The sequence below is a fragment of the Coregonus lavaretus genome (assembly GCF_964263955.1).
Source record: "Coregonus lavaretus genome assembly, chromosome: 26".
NCBI lineage: Eukaryota > Metazoa > Chordata > Actinopteri > Salmoniformes > Salmonidae > Coregonus > Coregonus lavaretus.
In genome coordinates this window covers 6,671,229-6,686,711 of record NC_140013.1, presented here as the reverse complement: position 1 = coordinate 6,686,711, position 15,483 = coordinate 6,671,229, and the positions used below count along the sequence as shown (strand labels likewise).

Here is a 15,483-nt window from a genome sequence, read left to right as displayed (position 1 = left end):
GAATCCATGGTTGTTGTTGTTCGGCCACACTCCTCTATTATGAATTCCCATGTTCCACTGTTCACATTAATGACCAGCATCACCTGCTGTGGGACTGTGCTGGTTACTAAGCAGCAGTGACCCAGAGGACTTCCCCTCTGGCAAAGCTGCTCTGTCCCCTATGGCCCCGAAAGATCACGGACACGTAATTACACCCAATCACTTCTCCACTGTGAGAGCTGAAGAGGACTCTGGTGCAACAATGGTTTCTGTGCATCACCTAGGTGGATGCTAGCCTGGGTACCAGTTGGTTTGAGTTATCATTCCACTCCTTGTCATGATAACATGACACAGAAAGTTTCAAGTTCCTTGGTGTCCACATCAACAAACTATCATGGTCCAAACACACCAAGACAGTCGTGAAGAGGGCACGACAACACCTTTTCCCCATCAGGAGACTGCTCGGCATCCGGCCATAAGGCGCTACAGAGGGTAGTGCGTACGGCCCAGTACATCACTTTTGTTTATTTAGTAAATATTTTCTTAACTCTATTTCTTGAATTGCATTGTTGGTGAAGGGCTTGTAAGTAAGCATTTCACGGTAAGGTCTACACCCGGCACATGTGACAAATACAAGTAGTGGATTGTTAACTAAACAGGTTCTGGATTACAGGCTAGGTGTGTGCTACACAGTGGTGTAAAGTACTTAAGTAAAAATACTTAAAAGTACTACTTAAGTAGTTTTTTGGGGTATACACTACCGGTCAAAAGTTTTAGAACACCTACTCATTCAAGGGTTTCTCTTTATTTTTTACTATTTTCTAAATTGTAGAATAATAGTGAAGACATCAAAACTATGAAATAAACACATCTGGAATCTTGTAGTAACCAAAAAAGTGTTAAACAAATCAAAATATATGTTATATTTGAAAACCTCCTTCCATCAGCAAGGGCATTGAAGATGAAACGTGGCTGGGTCTTTCAGCATGACAATGATCCCAAACACACTGCCCGGGCAACGAAGGAGTGGCTTCGTAAGAAGCATTTCAAGGTCCTGGAGTGGCCTAGCCACTCTCCAGATCTCAACCCCATAGAAAATACTGCTCTAGAGGAGATCTGCATGGAGGAATGGGCCAAAATACCAGCAACAGTGTGTGAAAACCTTGTGAAGACTTACAGTAAACGTTTGACCTGTGTCATTGCCAACAAAGGGTATATAACAAAGTATTGAGAAACTTTTGTTATTGACCAAATACTTATTTTCCACCATAATTTGCAAATAAATTCATTAAAAATCCTACAATGTGATTTTCTGGAAATTGTTTTCTCATTTTGTCTGTCATAGTTGACGTGTACCTATGATGAAAATTACAGGCCTCTCTCATCTTTTTAAGTGGGAGAACTTGCACAATTGGTGGCTGACTAAATACTTTTTTTCCCCACTGTATATTTAAAACAAAATACTTTTAGACTTTTACTCAAGTACTATTTTACAGGGTGACTCACCTTTACTTGAGTCATTTTCTATTAAGTTATCTTTACTATTTCTCAAGTATGACAACTGGGTACCTTTTCCACCACTGGTGCTACAAATCAGAGGTGATAGTAGTGACTTAACCCCTATATGAAGTGAAGGTCTATGAGAATTCTCTCTCTTCCATGTATTATGTCTGTCTGAAACAGTGAGTGGGAGAAGAGTGGACAGGCTGTCACACTCACACCACCCCTCCTCTCCATCTGTCACTGTCAAAGCCTGGTTAGTGGTACCAGCTGTGCTCCTGCCTGTGTTTGTCGATGCAGCTTGTTTCTGTGTGAGGGGTGGGGGGGCTAAGACAACATGGAGAACTCGCTGACTCAACCCCTAACACACAACACTCCCAGACAAACATACACCACTCCTTTAGACAACATATTATTGAACTCAATAGATAAATGATCAGCTCAATTCCCCCGAGAAGCCAAATATTGACTCTGGTCTCGCACTTGCAGTTTCAATGACAGGGTATCTCATTATAGAGCATGGTCCAAAGTACAAGAGCACCCTGTAGGACTGAAATCCTGGAGGACGGGACGGCTGCTTGAAGTAGCTAGCTCAGAGAGGGAAGGAAAATAAATCAGGCAAGACTTTTTCTGCCATTTTCTTGTTTATCTTCAAGATCACTTTCTCAAGGCCTTGTTGCATTACATCTTAAAAACGATAAAACCTTGATGTTGTTTTTTCTTGTCATGATTTTCTAAAACTATATACAATGTGGTAAAGTTCCGGTGTGAAGTTTAATAAAAAATAAATAAAAGATAACGTCTCAAAATGACATTGAGTTGGGTGAACACCTGCTAAGTATTGTATCAATATCAAGGGGACATTACATATCAGTTCCTTTACCATGCTGAATTATGGCAAACCAGGGGCTTATTCAGGAAAGCACAACATTAGACATTTAGATAGAAATGTATGGTGCAGAACTAACATGCTTCTCTGTTAGTCAACTAAAGCATCATGTCAGCTCTATACATTACATTTATATCTGCAACGTACTGATTAAGCCCTGGGAAAAACCTCACAATAACATCTACTTCCAGGTCAAGGGAGGGTAACTTCCTATTACGTGAACAGACAACTCGGAATCTCTTGGCTTTCAAGCAGATGGGTGTACACAACCAATGTGGTGGTGGAGCCTTCAAATGTAGGTACCATCACGCAATATGCATTTACACATTTCTACAAATACAGTTAATATAAAATGAGGTGATGAGATGCTCTTGCTTGTGGGTTGAGAGGTTGCTTTGTTTGCTTGTTGCTGTTGTCCAGTCTAGGACCAGAGTTACAGCATTAAGGTCTTAACAGTGGACTGTACTTCTCCTGTACCCGGTAGTCACAGCCCAGGTGAGGTGAGTGCTTAGGTGATATGGGTTATAACATTACATCCTGCGTTCCAACAATTCCTTCTATCTCTGAGCCAACTTCTCTAGAAGCAGCTCTCCGTATGCCTAAAATACAGACCTGTTTTGTGTTAACATTCCACTCCTTGTACTGCGTGTCATATAACAAACATAGCATGACAAGGAGTGGAATGTTAGCACAAACAGACTGGTACCCAGGCTAGCTCTCTATGTGATGTTATCAACATGTCACAATAACTGGCCTTCCAGAGGGGGGTAAAGGATGGAAGGCTGCAATCCCCAACTGGAGGGATATGAGGTCAAGAGGCCACTGTGTTGGTGACATGCCATAACAGAATAAAATAATACAACTAAAAAGCTGGAGATGGGTACAGAGGGTTTAAACGCCTTGGAGCAGTAGTGTGGAGAAAATGCAGTTTCAATATGGCACCATGCGTGACCATCTTTTGTCTGTATCGGTCTAACCTAAAAATATAGCTAGCTCGGATGGGTCAATTCATGACTATAGAAACTAAACTTACCTTTCAAAACATTCCCTAAAAACCTGATGCAACATTCAAACTTTTAATTCACCCAGGCTAATTGCAGTGGTCATCTCAAACCTCTATAACCTCTACAATGCTTTTCATGACTCCAGCAGGTAGAGGGGATAATATAACATAATAAAAAGGTACTGTATAGGTCTAGACATGGCCTGATATGTGTTAGGTCCTCCTGCTGCCCAGTCTCTTAAAGACATTGACCGACCCTACGTCCATCTGAGCCCCAAAACTCTCCCCTCCTCCAGCCCTGGTGCTGCTGCTGACCTTGGGGCTGGCCAGGGCCAGGCCTGGCCGGGCCTTATTTCTGGTGCTGGTCACCCGGCTGTCCTGGGTGTCGGCGGGCGTTGGGGAGGCAGGGGGCTTGCCCAGTCTCTGAAGCACGCTGAGCTTGGCAGGGGGGAGGCCATCGGTGGAGGAAGAGGAGGAGGAGGAGGGAGAGTCAGTGGGGGGGGGTTTGAATTTCCCTCCTAGGCGGCGAAGGGTGGTGGTGGCCAGCTTGGGGGCCACAGGCTCTTTCTTCTGGGAGGGTGGGAGTCGCTTGAGGACGCCAGCGTACTGTAGGACCGAACCTTCTCCATCACTATCATCCTCCTCCTCCTCCTCCTCATCTACATCAACCCTTCCTGCTGTTCCCTGCTCCTCCTCCGATCCGTCTGCTCGGCCCAGACGACTGAACACACCAGTGGCCTGGAGAGAGACGGGCCATGAGAGCAGAAGCCATGCCCTAACTAACGTGCAACGTCACTCACAGACACCCATGTAACGTGTCAAAAGAGAGGGCTCACCTTGCTGCTACCCGTGGTGGTATCTGCCTTGGACTCGGCTCCAAGTCGCTCAAACACAGACATCCGCTTGTTCCCTTTTTATAGGTAAGAGAGATACAGAGTTGAAAAGAGAAATATACTGTCACACACAGAAATTGAAAGAGACACACAGAAAGAGTGGGATGGTGTTTGGGGGGGGGGGGGGGGGGGGTTGTTCTAGTGAGGGATAGGGGCCATCATATTATCATGGTAAGAGATAGACATTCCAAGCCCCATTTACTTTCGACGCGTCAGTCCATAATATTAGTGGGATGAGCATTAAAGGGTGTTGAATGATTAGTCTCCTTGGTTCACCCTGGCCAGAAGGTAAGGCCCTACCTTTCTTGGCCTGCTGGGCCAGGATTCGGGCGGTGCGTGCCGTGGTGCCTTTGGGCATGTTGATGATGTACTTGCCTTCCATCTCTGCAGTCACGCGCCGACGCTTCACTGGCAGACCGTTCCCCTCGTCAGCAGGCCGGCTCAGCACTGGGAAACAGACAGAAAGGATGGAGAGAGAGAAGAGGCAGAGAAGAAAAATAGTGAGATATTGCGGGAGGGAGACGGAGAGAGTCAATATGACACATCTACGCTAGGGAGTTTTCGAGAGAAGGCCAGTCCACACAGAGTGGAAGAGGGGGGTAGCTACCTGCTTTACCACTCTTGGCCTGTTTGTTGGACACTGTCACAGAGATTGCCCGGTTGTCAGGGTGATGGGCTGGTGTGCTTGGCGGTGAGTCGCGGCTCAAGGCGTTGGCAATCATACGTGTGGCGGCTGCAGAGAAACAGGCGGATTATAAACATATGCTGAGGATTCTGGCACAGAATGGCTCCCATGCGTTACCCAAGTGGGTGCTGCTACTCATTGGTGGTGGAAGGGGTGACTTATTGTCATACACTGTTAAGCACTTTGAGAAAGGCGCTACATAGAAGGCAAATCACTGGTATGAAATTCATAACGGTTCATTGTTTTGAATCAAAATACTCACGGGTGTTGGCAGTTCTTCGGAGTTCGGTCTGAACGCTGGACTGTCCTGAGGTTATGGCCTGTGTGGCCATTTTGCACATGTCCTGGAGAGGGGAAGGGGAGGGGGGAGATAGGCAGCACTGGAGTAACTGCTGTCAGAACTGCATTAAAAACAGCAAGTCTTAAGCCAAAGCACCATATCTCTCTCGCATGACTTGTAGTGCTGCATTGGAGGAAGTGCTCCCAGCATGTGCTGAAAGCTCTTTAAATTAATGACGCAACAGGAAGTGATGGTATCTTTCAGCCCATCATTTCTCTAGACCGGTGGTCTACCAACCTGTCGATCACGATAGACTGGTCGATCTTCAAGGCATTCCCAGTGGCTCTGAATAAGAGCATGCTCTACATAAGCCTTCTCCTTACCTGTCGGTAGACCTGTTTGGCATGTTTGAGGATGGCAATAATGTCACCGATGACAGTGATGCCCAGGTCCATCATGATCTCCTTACTGAGGTCCATCAGCATGTTCTTCTGGATCCTGCAGAGAGATTGAGAGAGAGAGGGGGGAGAGCGAGATAAATGTAATTCCTACTAATAGAAGAATGGACGAGAATGTATTCTAAATTAATGGAAATTATTCATGACTTCAATACAAATCATTTTACATTTTAGTAATTTAGCAGACGCTCTTATCCAGAGCGACTTACAGTAGTGAGTGCATACATTTTCATATTTGTTCGTTCTGGTCCCCAATGGGAATCAAACCCACAGCCCTGGCATTGCAAGTGCCATGCTCTACCAAATGAGCTACACGGGACCAATAATAAAATGAAAATGTCTGACAATTTTTCATTTTGTAGTGAACTGTTCCAGGCCAAGGAGTTAAGACGGCCTTTATTACCTGTTGTCCACAAAAGACACGGCGTAGTTGACAGCCAGACCAGCAGGGATCCCAGCATCTTTGAAGAACTGGATCCACTCCGAGGTGGCTGAAAAGAGAGGGAGGAGCATCAAAAACACCTCAAGTAACTGATAAAATCAAACACCTTGACTTTAATTGCTGAAGTGTTTACAAGTATCTTAACTTTTAAGAGCTATATTACAAAAGTTATGATCTTAAAACGTATTTTGACCAACTTATTTTTCAACGGCAATACTAAAAGCCATCAAACGTATTGACCTTCAAAGTAAAAATTCAAAGCCATCCGATTAGGCTAGCTCTATCTACAGTGAGGACAGCGTGCTGAAGTCATAAAACACATGCTCGACCAGCCAGCTGGGTGTTATTTATAAAACCATGATGGGGCGAAATTCCACTGGGGTTCATAGACACATTTGATATTGGCAGTGTTTCCACTAGAACGATACGTTTGCCGTCAAAGCGGGTCAGTGAGGTGTAAAGGACTTCATTTTACAGTATCAGGCACAACAAAATGTGTTTTGCATTAAACTGAGTGGTCTCTGGTTAGCTAACTAGAGGGAGAGACAACAGGCAGCTAAAGTCAGTCCCAACATTAGCTAAAGGGCCCAGGTTGCAGTGTGTGGGCTACTCGTCTCGAACACTTAAAGTAACTTAAACCAACCGTAATCAGTCTAGGTTTAATTTCACGATGGCCTGCACGAAACGTATGATAATGAAACAAGGCGACCTTTCGGTAGTTGTTAGACTTGCGATCTCCCCTGCAGCACGCTAACGTTAGTACGCTACATGTGTAGTGTGTGGCTGTGGGCTAGCTATCTAGCTTCTACTAGTTGACTTGCTAGTTAGCCAAGTTAACAGTAGCTAGTTAAAGTGAATTTAAATGTTAGCTATCAGTCAACTCGGTGGCGCCAATGATAAACTAGTAATCAGTCCCACGTATGTTCGTGGTAAAAAACTACAAACAATAATGATGCACGAGCAATTTTGAATAGCTAACGTTATCTAGCTAGCTACATTCCAGTCGGCACTGAGACCGTACACACACTATGCTAGCTAGGTAGACATACAGAGAACTAAGTTAACATCCTTACTCAGTATCCTAAGAATAATTGGTAACAATTAAATGTTTGAGTCTTTTTAAGCGATCTTCCACGGTATCTGGGCCCTTTTATGTCACTCACCTGTTGTTACGGACGCCATGTTTACAGAAGGACAGCTTCGTTCGTGACGTAATTTCCGTTGCATTTCTGAAGTGGCATATTTTCGCCACAAGAGTGCAGTGTAAGCCTTCACTCTACTGCCATAAATTGTCGTTCTTTTTTGGAGACATTTCAGTGACATTACGTTTTATGAAAGAGGTGAGGCGTTGGGCCACACCAGTGGAGGCTGGTGGGAGGAGCTATAGGAGGACGGGCTCATTGTAATGGCTGGAATGGAATAAATGTAACAGTATCAAACAGATCAAATGTGGAAACCACATTTGACTCCGCTCCATCTATTCTATTCAAAATAAATACATTTGTATTTGTCACATGTGCCGAATACAACAGGTGTAGACCTTACTGTGAAATGCTTACTTACAAGCAGCTGAAGGTCGTCGGGTGCGGTTGTGTCTCTCTCTGGCGGGTGGTAAGCTTGGCTTATATGGTGTCGAGTAAAGCTTAAACCATGTATTTAGATTATAGTTAGGTATTGTAGGTAGTTTATCTAGGTAGTTATCGTAGGTTATTGTAGGTAATTATTGTAGGTAAGTATTGTATTCGGCTGAGCCCGGTGAAGCACGAGGCTAGCTAACCCACTACCTGGACTAGCTAGCGGGTAGCTACTGGTAACTATTAGCAACTGTGGATAGTTGTTTCCAATGTTATTTCACACTTAAGAGTACCTGTAATTATGCCAGCTAGCTGCCTACCATTCAGCAGTTTTTCTAACCTCATTATCTGAAGAGTTAACGTTAGGTAGTTAGTAGCTACTGTACTCGAAATGTAGCTAGCTTGTTGCTACCTGGATAGCTAACTAGACAATAGCTGGAACGACCTAGCGAACAGACGCGAACTGGCTGAATCGATTCAGTGGCTAGCTTTGCACTTAACTGGCTAACAGTAGCTACTAAGGGTAAGTTATAACCTACATTTGTGTTTTGTTTTTACATACTGGTAACCAGAGTCGTTCAAGGGAATTCGGGACATGGGTGACTAGTTAACGTTAGCTTGGCTCTCTCTGTGTGTTTGGGCCATGGGAGGATATTTTTTTTTTTCGTTGGCAGAGAGCAATGGCTAGCTAGTATGCTAACTTTTCTAGCTAACTAACCCAAAACTTTACACAACGTTAGACACCGACACGAATGATCTGCTTGGCGTGTTAACACACTGGTGGTTTGTTGTAACCGAGTATTGGTGCTAAACCGTGTTATTGGAGCCTGGCATGCTAGTTGGCTATGGCGTCAAAGGATTCGGTGCCCTGGACGGTTTTCACAGAAGAATACTGTACCAAGTTAGCTTCCTGAATAAACAAGGTTAGTCTATTCCTAGAAAACATTGAACCGCTGTAGTTTACAACAATTATAATTTCTAAAGTGGAAGTTGGGAGAGTTATATTTGAGTGTTTCAGTGAAACGTAAGTGAGGGAGGCCCCGCTCTCTCGCTTTCCCAGATGATTAGTTCATTTAATTCCGATCTCCTTTGCATTATTGTAGCCATTTTCTGTAGTCTGTCAACTATGCGTCTGTCTATCCCTGTTCTCTCCTCTCCGCACAGGCTATACAAACACCTCACACCGCGTGGCTACTGCCACTCTAACCTGGTGGTCCCTGCACACACGACCCACGTGGAGTTCCAGGTCTCCGGCAGCCTCTGGAACTGCCGTTCTGCGGCCAACAAGGCAGAGTTCATCTCAGCCTATGCTACCCTCCAGTCCCTCGACTTCTTGGCGCTGACGGAAACATGGATTACCACAGAAAACACTGCTACTCCTACTGCTCTCTCCTCGTCTGACCATGTGTTCTCGCATACCCCGAGAGCATCTGGTCAGCAGGGTGGTGGCACAGGAATCCTCATCTCTCCCAAGTGGACATTCTCTCTTTCTCCCCTGACCCATCTGTCTATCTCCTCATTTGAATTCCATGCTGTCACAGTCACTAGCCCATTCAAGCTTAACATCCTTATCATTTATCGCCCTCCAGGTTCCCTTGGAGAGTTCATCAATGAGCTTGATGCCTTGATAAGTTCCTTTCCTGAGGATGGCTCACCCCTCACAGTTCTGGGTGACTTTAACCTCCCTACGTCTACTTTTGACTCATTTCTCTCTGCCTCATTCTTTCCACTCCTCTCCTCTTTTGACCTCACCCTCTCACCGTCCCCCCCTACTCACAAGGCAGGCAATACGCTTGACCTCATCTTTACTAGATGCTGTTCTTCTACTAATCTCACTGCAACTCCCTTCCAAGTCTCCGACCACTACTTTGTATCCTTTTCTCTCTCGCTCTCCTCCAACACTACTCACTCTGCCCCTACTCAGATGGTAATGCGCCGTCGCAACCTTCGCTCTCTCTCTCCCGCTACTCTCTCCTCTTCCATCCTATCATCTCTTCTCTCTGCTCAATCCCCCCCCCCCCCCCCCCTCTCTGTGGATGACTTCGTCAACCATTTTGAAAAGAAGGTTGACGACATCCGATCCTCGTTTGTTAAGTCAAATGACACCGCTGGTCCTGCTCACACTACCCTACCCTATGCTTTGACTTCTTTCTCCCCTCTCTCTCCAGATGAAATCTTGCGACCGGCCGCCCAACAACCTGCCCGCTTGACCCTATCCCCTCCTCTCTTCTCCAGACCATTTCCGGAGACCTTCTCACTTACCTCACCTCGCTCATCAACTCATCCTTGACCGCTGGCTACGTCCCTTCCATCTTCAAGAGAGCGAGAGTTGCACCCCTTCTCAAAAAACCTACACTCGATCCCTCCGATGTCAACAACTACAGACCAGTATCCCTTCTTTCTTTTCTCTCCAAAACTCTTGAGCGTGCCGTCTTTAGCCAACTCTCTTGCTATCTCTCTCAGAATGACCTTCTTGATCCAAACCAGTCAGGTTTCAAGACTGGTCATTCAACTGAGACTGCTCTTCTCTGTGTCACGGAGGCTCTCCGCACTGCTAAAGCTAACTCTCTCTCCTCTGCTCTCGTCCTTCTAGACCTATCAGCTGCCTTTAATACTGTGAACCATCAGATCCTCCTCTCCACCCTCTCCGAGTTGGGCATCTCCGGCGCGGCTCACTCTTGGATTGCGTCCTACCTGACAGGTCGCTCCTACCAGGTGGCGTGGCGAGAAGCTGTCTCCGCACCACGTGCTCTCACCACTGGTGTCCCCCAGGGCTCAGTTCTAGGCCCTCTCCTATTCTCGCTATACACCAAGTCACTTGGCTCTGTCATATCCTCACATGGCCTCTCCTATCATTGCTACGCAGACGACACACAATTAATCTTCTCCTTTCCTTCTGATAACCAGGTGGCGAATCACATCTCTGCATGTCTGGCAGACATATCAGTGTGGATGACGGATCACCACCTCAAGCTGAACCTCGGCAAGACGGAGCTGCTCTTCCTCCCGGGGAAGGACTACCCGTTCCATGATCTCGCCATCACGGTTGACAACTCCGTTGTGTCCTCCTCCCAGAGTGCAAAGAGCCTTGGCGTGACCCTGGACAACACCCTGTCATTCCCCGCTAACATCAAGGTGGTGACCCGATCCTGTAGGTTCATGCTCTACAACATTCGCAGAGTACGACCCTGCCTTACACAGGAAGCGGCACAGGTCCTAATCCAGGCACTTGTCATCTCCCGTCTGGATTACTGCAACTCGCTGTTGGCTGGGCTCCCTGTCTGTGCCATTAAACCCCTACAACTCATCCAGAACGCCGCAGCCCGTCTGGTGTTCAACCTTCCCAAGTTCTCTCATGTTACCCCGCTCCTCCGCACACTCCACTGGCTTCCAGTTGAAGCTCGATTCTGCAACAAGACCATGGTGCTTGCCTACGGAGCTGTGAGGGGAACCGCACCTCCGTACCTTCAGGCTCTGATCAGTCCCTACACCCAAACGAGGGCATTGCGTTCATCCAGCTCTGGCCTGCTGGCCCCCCTACCTCTGCGGAAGCACAGTTCCCGCTCATCCCAGTCAAAACTGTTCGCTGCTCTGGCACCCCAATGTTGGAACAAGCTCCCTCACGACGCCAGGACAGCGGAGTCACTCACCACCTTCCGGAGACACTTGAAACCCCACCTCTTTAAGGAATACCTGGGATAGGATAAAGTAATCCTTCTACCCCCCCTTACCCCACCCCCAAACAAACAAACAAAATAAAAATAAATAATAATAATATACATAAAAAATATTGTAAAGTGGTTGTCCCACTGGCTATCATAAGGTGAATGCACCAATTTGTAAGTCGTTCTGGATAAGAGCGTCTGCTAAATGACGAAAATGTAAAATGTAAATGTAAGCCCTTAACCAACAATGCAGTTCAAGAAATATAGTTAAGAAAATATTTACTAAATAAACTAAAGTAAGAAATAAAATAAAAAGTAACACAATAAAATAACAATAACGAGGCTATACAGTGAGGGAAAAAAGTATTTGATCCCCTGCTGATTTTGTACGTTTGCCCACTGACAAAGAAATTATCAGTCTATAATTTTAATGGTAGGTTTATTTGAACAGTGAGAGACAGAATAATAACAAAAAAATCCACAAAAACGCATGTCAAAAATGTTATAAATTGATATGCATTTTTAATGAGGGAAATAAGTATTTGACCCCCTCTCAATCAGAAAGATTTCTGTCTCCCAGGTGTCTTTTATACATGTAACGAGCTGAGATTAGGAGCACACTCTTAAAGGGAGTGCTTCTAATCTCAGCTTGTTACCTTTATAAAAGACACCTGTCCACAGAAGCAATCAATCAATCAGATTCCAAACTCTCCACCTTGGCCAAGACCAAAGCGCTCTCCAAGGATGTCAGGGGCAAGATTGTAGACCTACACAAGGCTGGAATGGGCTACAAGACCATCGCCAAGCAGCTTGGTGAGAAGGTGACAACAGTTGGTGCGATTTTTCGCAAATGGAAGGAACACAAAAGAACTGTCAATCTCCCTCGGCCTGGGGCTCCATGCAAGATCTCACCTCGTGGAGTTGCAATGATCATGAGAACGGTGAGGAATCAGCCCAGAACTACACGGGAGGATCTTGTCAATGATCTCAAGGCAGCTGGGACCATAGTCACCAAGAAAAAAATTGGTAACACACTACGCCGTGAAGGACTGAAATCCTGCAGCGCCCGCAAGGTCCCCCTGCTCAAGAGAGCACATATACAGGGCCGTCTGAAGTTTGCCAATGAACATCTGAATGATTCAGAGGAGAACTGGGTGAAAGTGTTGTGGTCAGATGAGACCAAAATTGAGCTCTTTGGCATCAACTCAACTCGCCGTGTTTGGAGGAGGAGGAATGCTGCCTATGACCCTAAGAACACCATCCCCACCATCAAACATGGTGGTGGAAACATTATGCTTTGGGGTTGTTTTTCTGCTAAGGGGACAGGACAACTTCACTGCATCAAAGGGACGATGGACGGGGCCATGTACCGTCAAATCTTGGGTGAGAACCTCCTTCCCTCAGCCAGGGCATTGAAAATGGGTCGTGGATGGGTGTTCCAGCATGACAATGACCCAAAACACACGGCCAAGGCAACAAAGGAGTGGCTCAAGAAGAAGCACATTAAGGTCCTGGAGTGGCCTAGCCAGTCTCCAGACCTTAATCCCATAGAAAATCTGTGGAGGGAGCTGAAGGTTCAAGTTGCCAAACGTCAGCCTCAAAACCTTAATGACTTGGAGAAGATCTGCAAATAGGAGTGGGACAAAATCCCTCCTGAGATGTGTGCAAACCTGGTGGCCAACTACAAGAAACGTCTGACATCTGTGATTGCCAACAAGGGTTTTGCCACCAAGTACTAAGTCATGTTTTGCAGAGGGGTCAAATACTTATTTCCCTCATTAAAATGCAAATACATTTATAACATTTTTGACATGCGTTTCTTTCTGGATTTTTTTGTTGTTATTCTGTCTCTCACTGTTCAAATAAACATACCATTAAAATTATAGACTGGTCATGTCTTTGTCAGTGGGCAAACGTACAAAATCAGCAGGGGATCAAATACTTTTTTCCCTCACTGTATACCGGTACCGAGTCAATGTGCGGGGGTACAGGTTAGTTGAGGTAATTTGTATATGTACGTAGGGGTAAAGTGATAATAGTGATAGTGATAGATAATAAACAGCGAGTAGCAGCAGTGTAAAAACAAGGGGGGGGGGGGGTCAATGTAAATAGTGGCCATTTGATTAATTCTTCAGCAGTCTTATGGCTTGGGGGTAAAAGCTGTTAAGGAGCCTTATGGACCTAGACATGGCGCTCCGGTCCTGCTTGCCGTGCGGTAGCAGAGAGAACAGTCTATGACTTTGGTGACTGGAGTCTTTGACAATTTTCCAGCCTCTACAATGAGCCCATCCTCCTATAGCTCCTCCCACCAGCCTCCACTGGGCCACACACACACACACACACACACACGCACACAACAATTCACCTTGACAATATGTTGCTGTTTATTGAATGCCATTTTCTCTACAATAAAGATTTGGACGGTAATATACACAGTTACGGACGGGATAGCTCACTCAGCTTTCACAGTCTATCAACAACAACGATTGTTGACAGATATAATGTCATAACATTTGGTCCATTTGAAAAAGATAGACAGTACTGTATAATATAATCAGAGGTTAAATTGATTCATTCAGAAACAGATAGAAGAGAAGGTTATTGAGCATTACATTTCATCAATTATTATACTTATTTTATGCATTGAACAAGGACAAACATGTAGTTATCAAAGCACCATCATTAGATCTATCACTTGAGTAAAAGTATTTGTACCACTGACGCACCACCTTCTCAATATCCTCCAATAAAACCCATTTAGTTTTGGGCCTCAGCTGCTACAAATAGTCTCAAAATGTCTCGAGTATAAATTCCCCTCAAATTTCTGTGTCCATTTTCATTAGTCACTGCTGATCACAACAATGCAACCGTTGCTTCACAGAAAAAGACAAACATATGTTTACATATACAGTCAGAATAGTTTTTTCTAGAGAAGGAATTTGAGGAAGAGACAATGGTTCTATAGAACGAAATAACTAAAATAAGGCATCAAAGGAAAATGCAAAGAAATGTAGGTTTTTGAAATTGTTCATTAAGATTCATATATTTATAATCAAAGTCTGCCCCTCAACCTCCACTCAATTAGGTCAAGACCTCTTGGCCCAAACATAGATACAGGGGTATGTGAATGAAAGATCACGGTACAATTTATAACGGGGGTTGAAAATCACAGCCATACATGATCACACTGGACACATAGCGTAGCAGAAAATGTTAATTAAGCTCTTCATATGATTTGCTACATGTCTATCCCAGAGGATATGAGTGTTGCATTTCAAAGTTTCAATTTCAATACATAACATCGCAAGTTTGCAACTCATGGAAAAATAAAGCATTTGTCAACCACACAAATGGTAAAAGACCTCTTGTCTGTTTCAGTCAGTCTTATATCAGGTATTTGTATGGAGGCAGGTTCACTGATACAATAAGGTTACAGAGTTTATTTAATCATTTCTACATATGTCCATGGCCCATCTCAACTTTGATTGTTAGAAAAGGAAGTTCCAAAATGACTTATCCTCTCAGTTCTCTACCTCTGCCACCTCAATCCTCCCTCTCTATTTCTCTGTCTTTACTTTTCAGTCTCTCTCTCTCTCTCTCTCTCTCTCTCTCTCTCTCTCTCTCTCTCTCTCTCTCTCTCTCTCTCTCTCTCTCTCTTTCTCTCTCTCTCTCTCTCTCTCTCTCTCTCTCTCTCTCTCTCTCTCTCCTCTCTCTCTCTCTCTCTCTCTCTCTCTCTCTCTCTTCTCTCTCTCTCTCTCTCTCTCTCTCTTCTCTCTCTCTCTCTCTCTCTCTCTCTCTCTCTCTCTCTCTCTCAGTTGGCCTCCAGTGATGGTGTGAAGCCTGGACACTGCAGAAAATGCCACCTCCGGAAATGAGAAAGAGAGAAGGGTAGGAGGAGGGGGGTTGACAGTGAGCAAGCATCTGCTGTATGTGTGTGTATGTGTGTGTGTGTGGTCTATATAAAGAACACCTTGGATGGTACAGATTAGAAAACTAGACTTATGTGAACTGGACCTCATTTCATGTTCTGTCCAGTGCTGACATAGGTGCGTATTCTTCCAAACCGGTAACCGGATTTCCAGGGTAAGACAAAAATGACATAACATTCTCTGAGA

At 45.1% G+C, this 15,483-nt stretch overlaps 1 protein-coding gene across 2 annotated transcripts; it reads right to left on the bottom strand.

The window, feature by feature from the left end:
* Positions 1–2,111: 2,111 nt before the first annotated feature.
* LOC311101428 (uncharacterized protein C19orf47-like) lies at positions 2,112–7,331 on the bottom strand. 2 transcript variants are annotated; one of them, XM_084142573.1, is made up of 8 exons: positions 7,293–7,331; positions 6,091–6,178; positions 5,613–5,727; positions 5,212–5,293; positions 4,872–4,997; positions 4,565–4,711; positions 4,208–4,281; positions 2,112–4,109 (listed from the first exon to the last, which is right to left on the bottom strand). In XM_084142573.1, the coding sequence occupies exons 1-8, from the start codon at positions 7,309–7,311 to the stop codon at positions 3,585–3,587; spliced, it is 1,176 nt and encodes a 391-aa protein (XP_083998699.1). In that variant the 5' UTR covers positions 7,312–7,331; the 3' UTR covers positions 2,112–3,584. The 2 variants fall into 2 exon arrangements, with proteins under 2 accessions (XP_083998699.1, XP_083998700.1); XM_084142574.1 differs by having other exon boundaries at positions 4,640–4,711.
* Positions 7,332–15,483: the final 8,152 nt, after the last annotated feature.

Bases quoted from the DNA above. Each gene is read 5' to 3' on its own strand.
- LOC311101428 (XM_084142573.1), bottom strand. The intron at 5,728-6,090 runs GTAATAAAGGCC...ATCTCTCTGCAG, and splicing joins GTGTCTTTTGTGGACAACAG to GATCCAGAAGAACATGCTGA. The intron at 4,282-4,564 runs GTAGGGCCTTAC...ACCTATAAAAAG, and splicing joins GGCCCAGCAGGCCAAGAAAG to GGAACAAGCGGATGTCTGTG.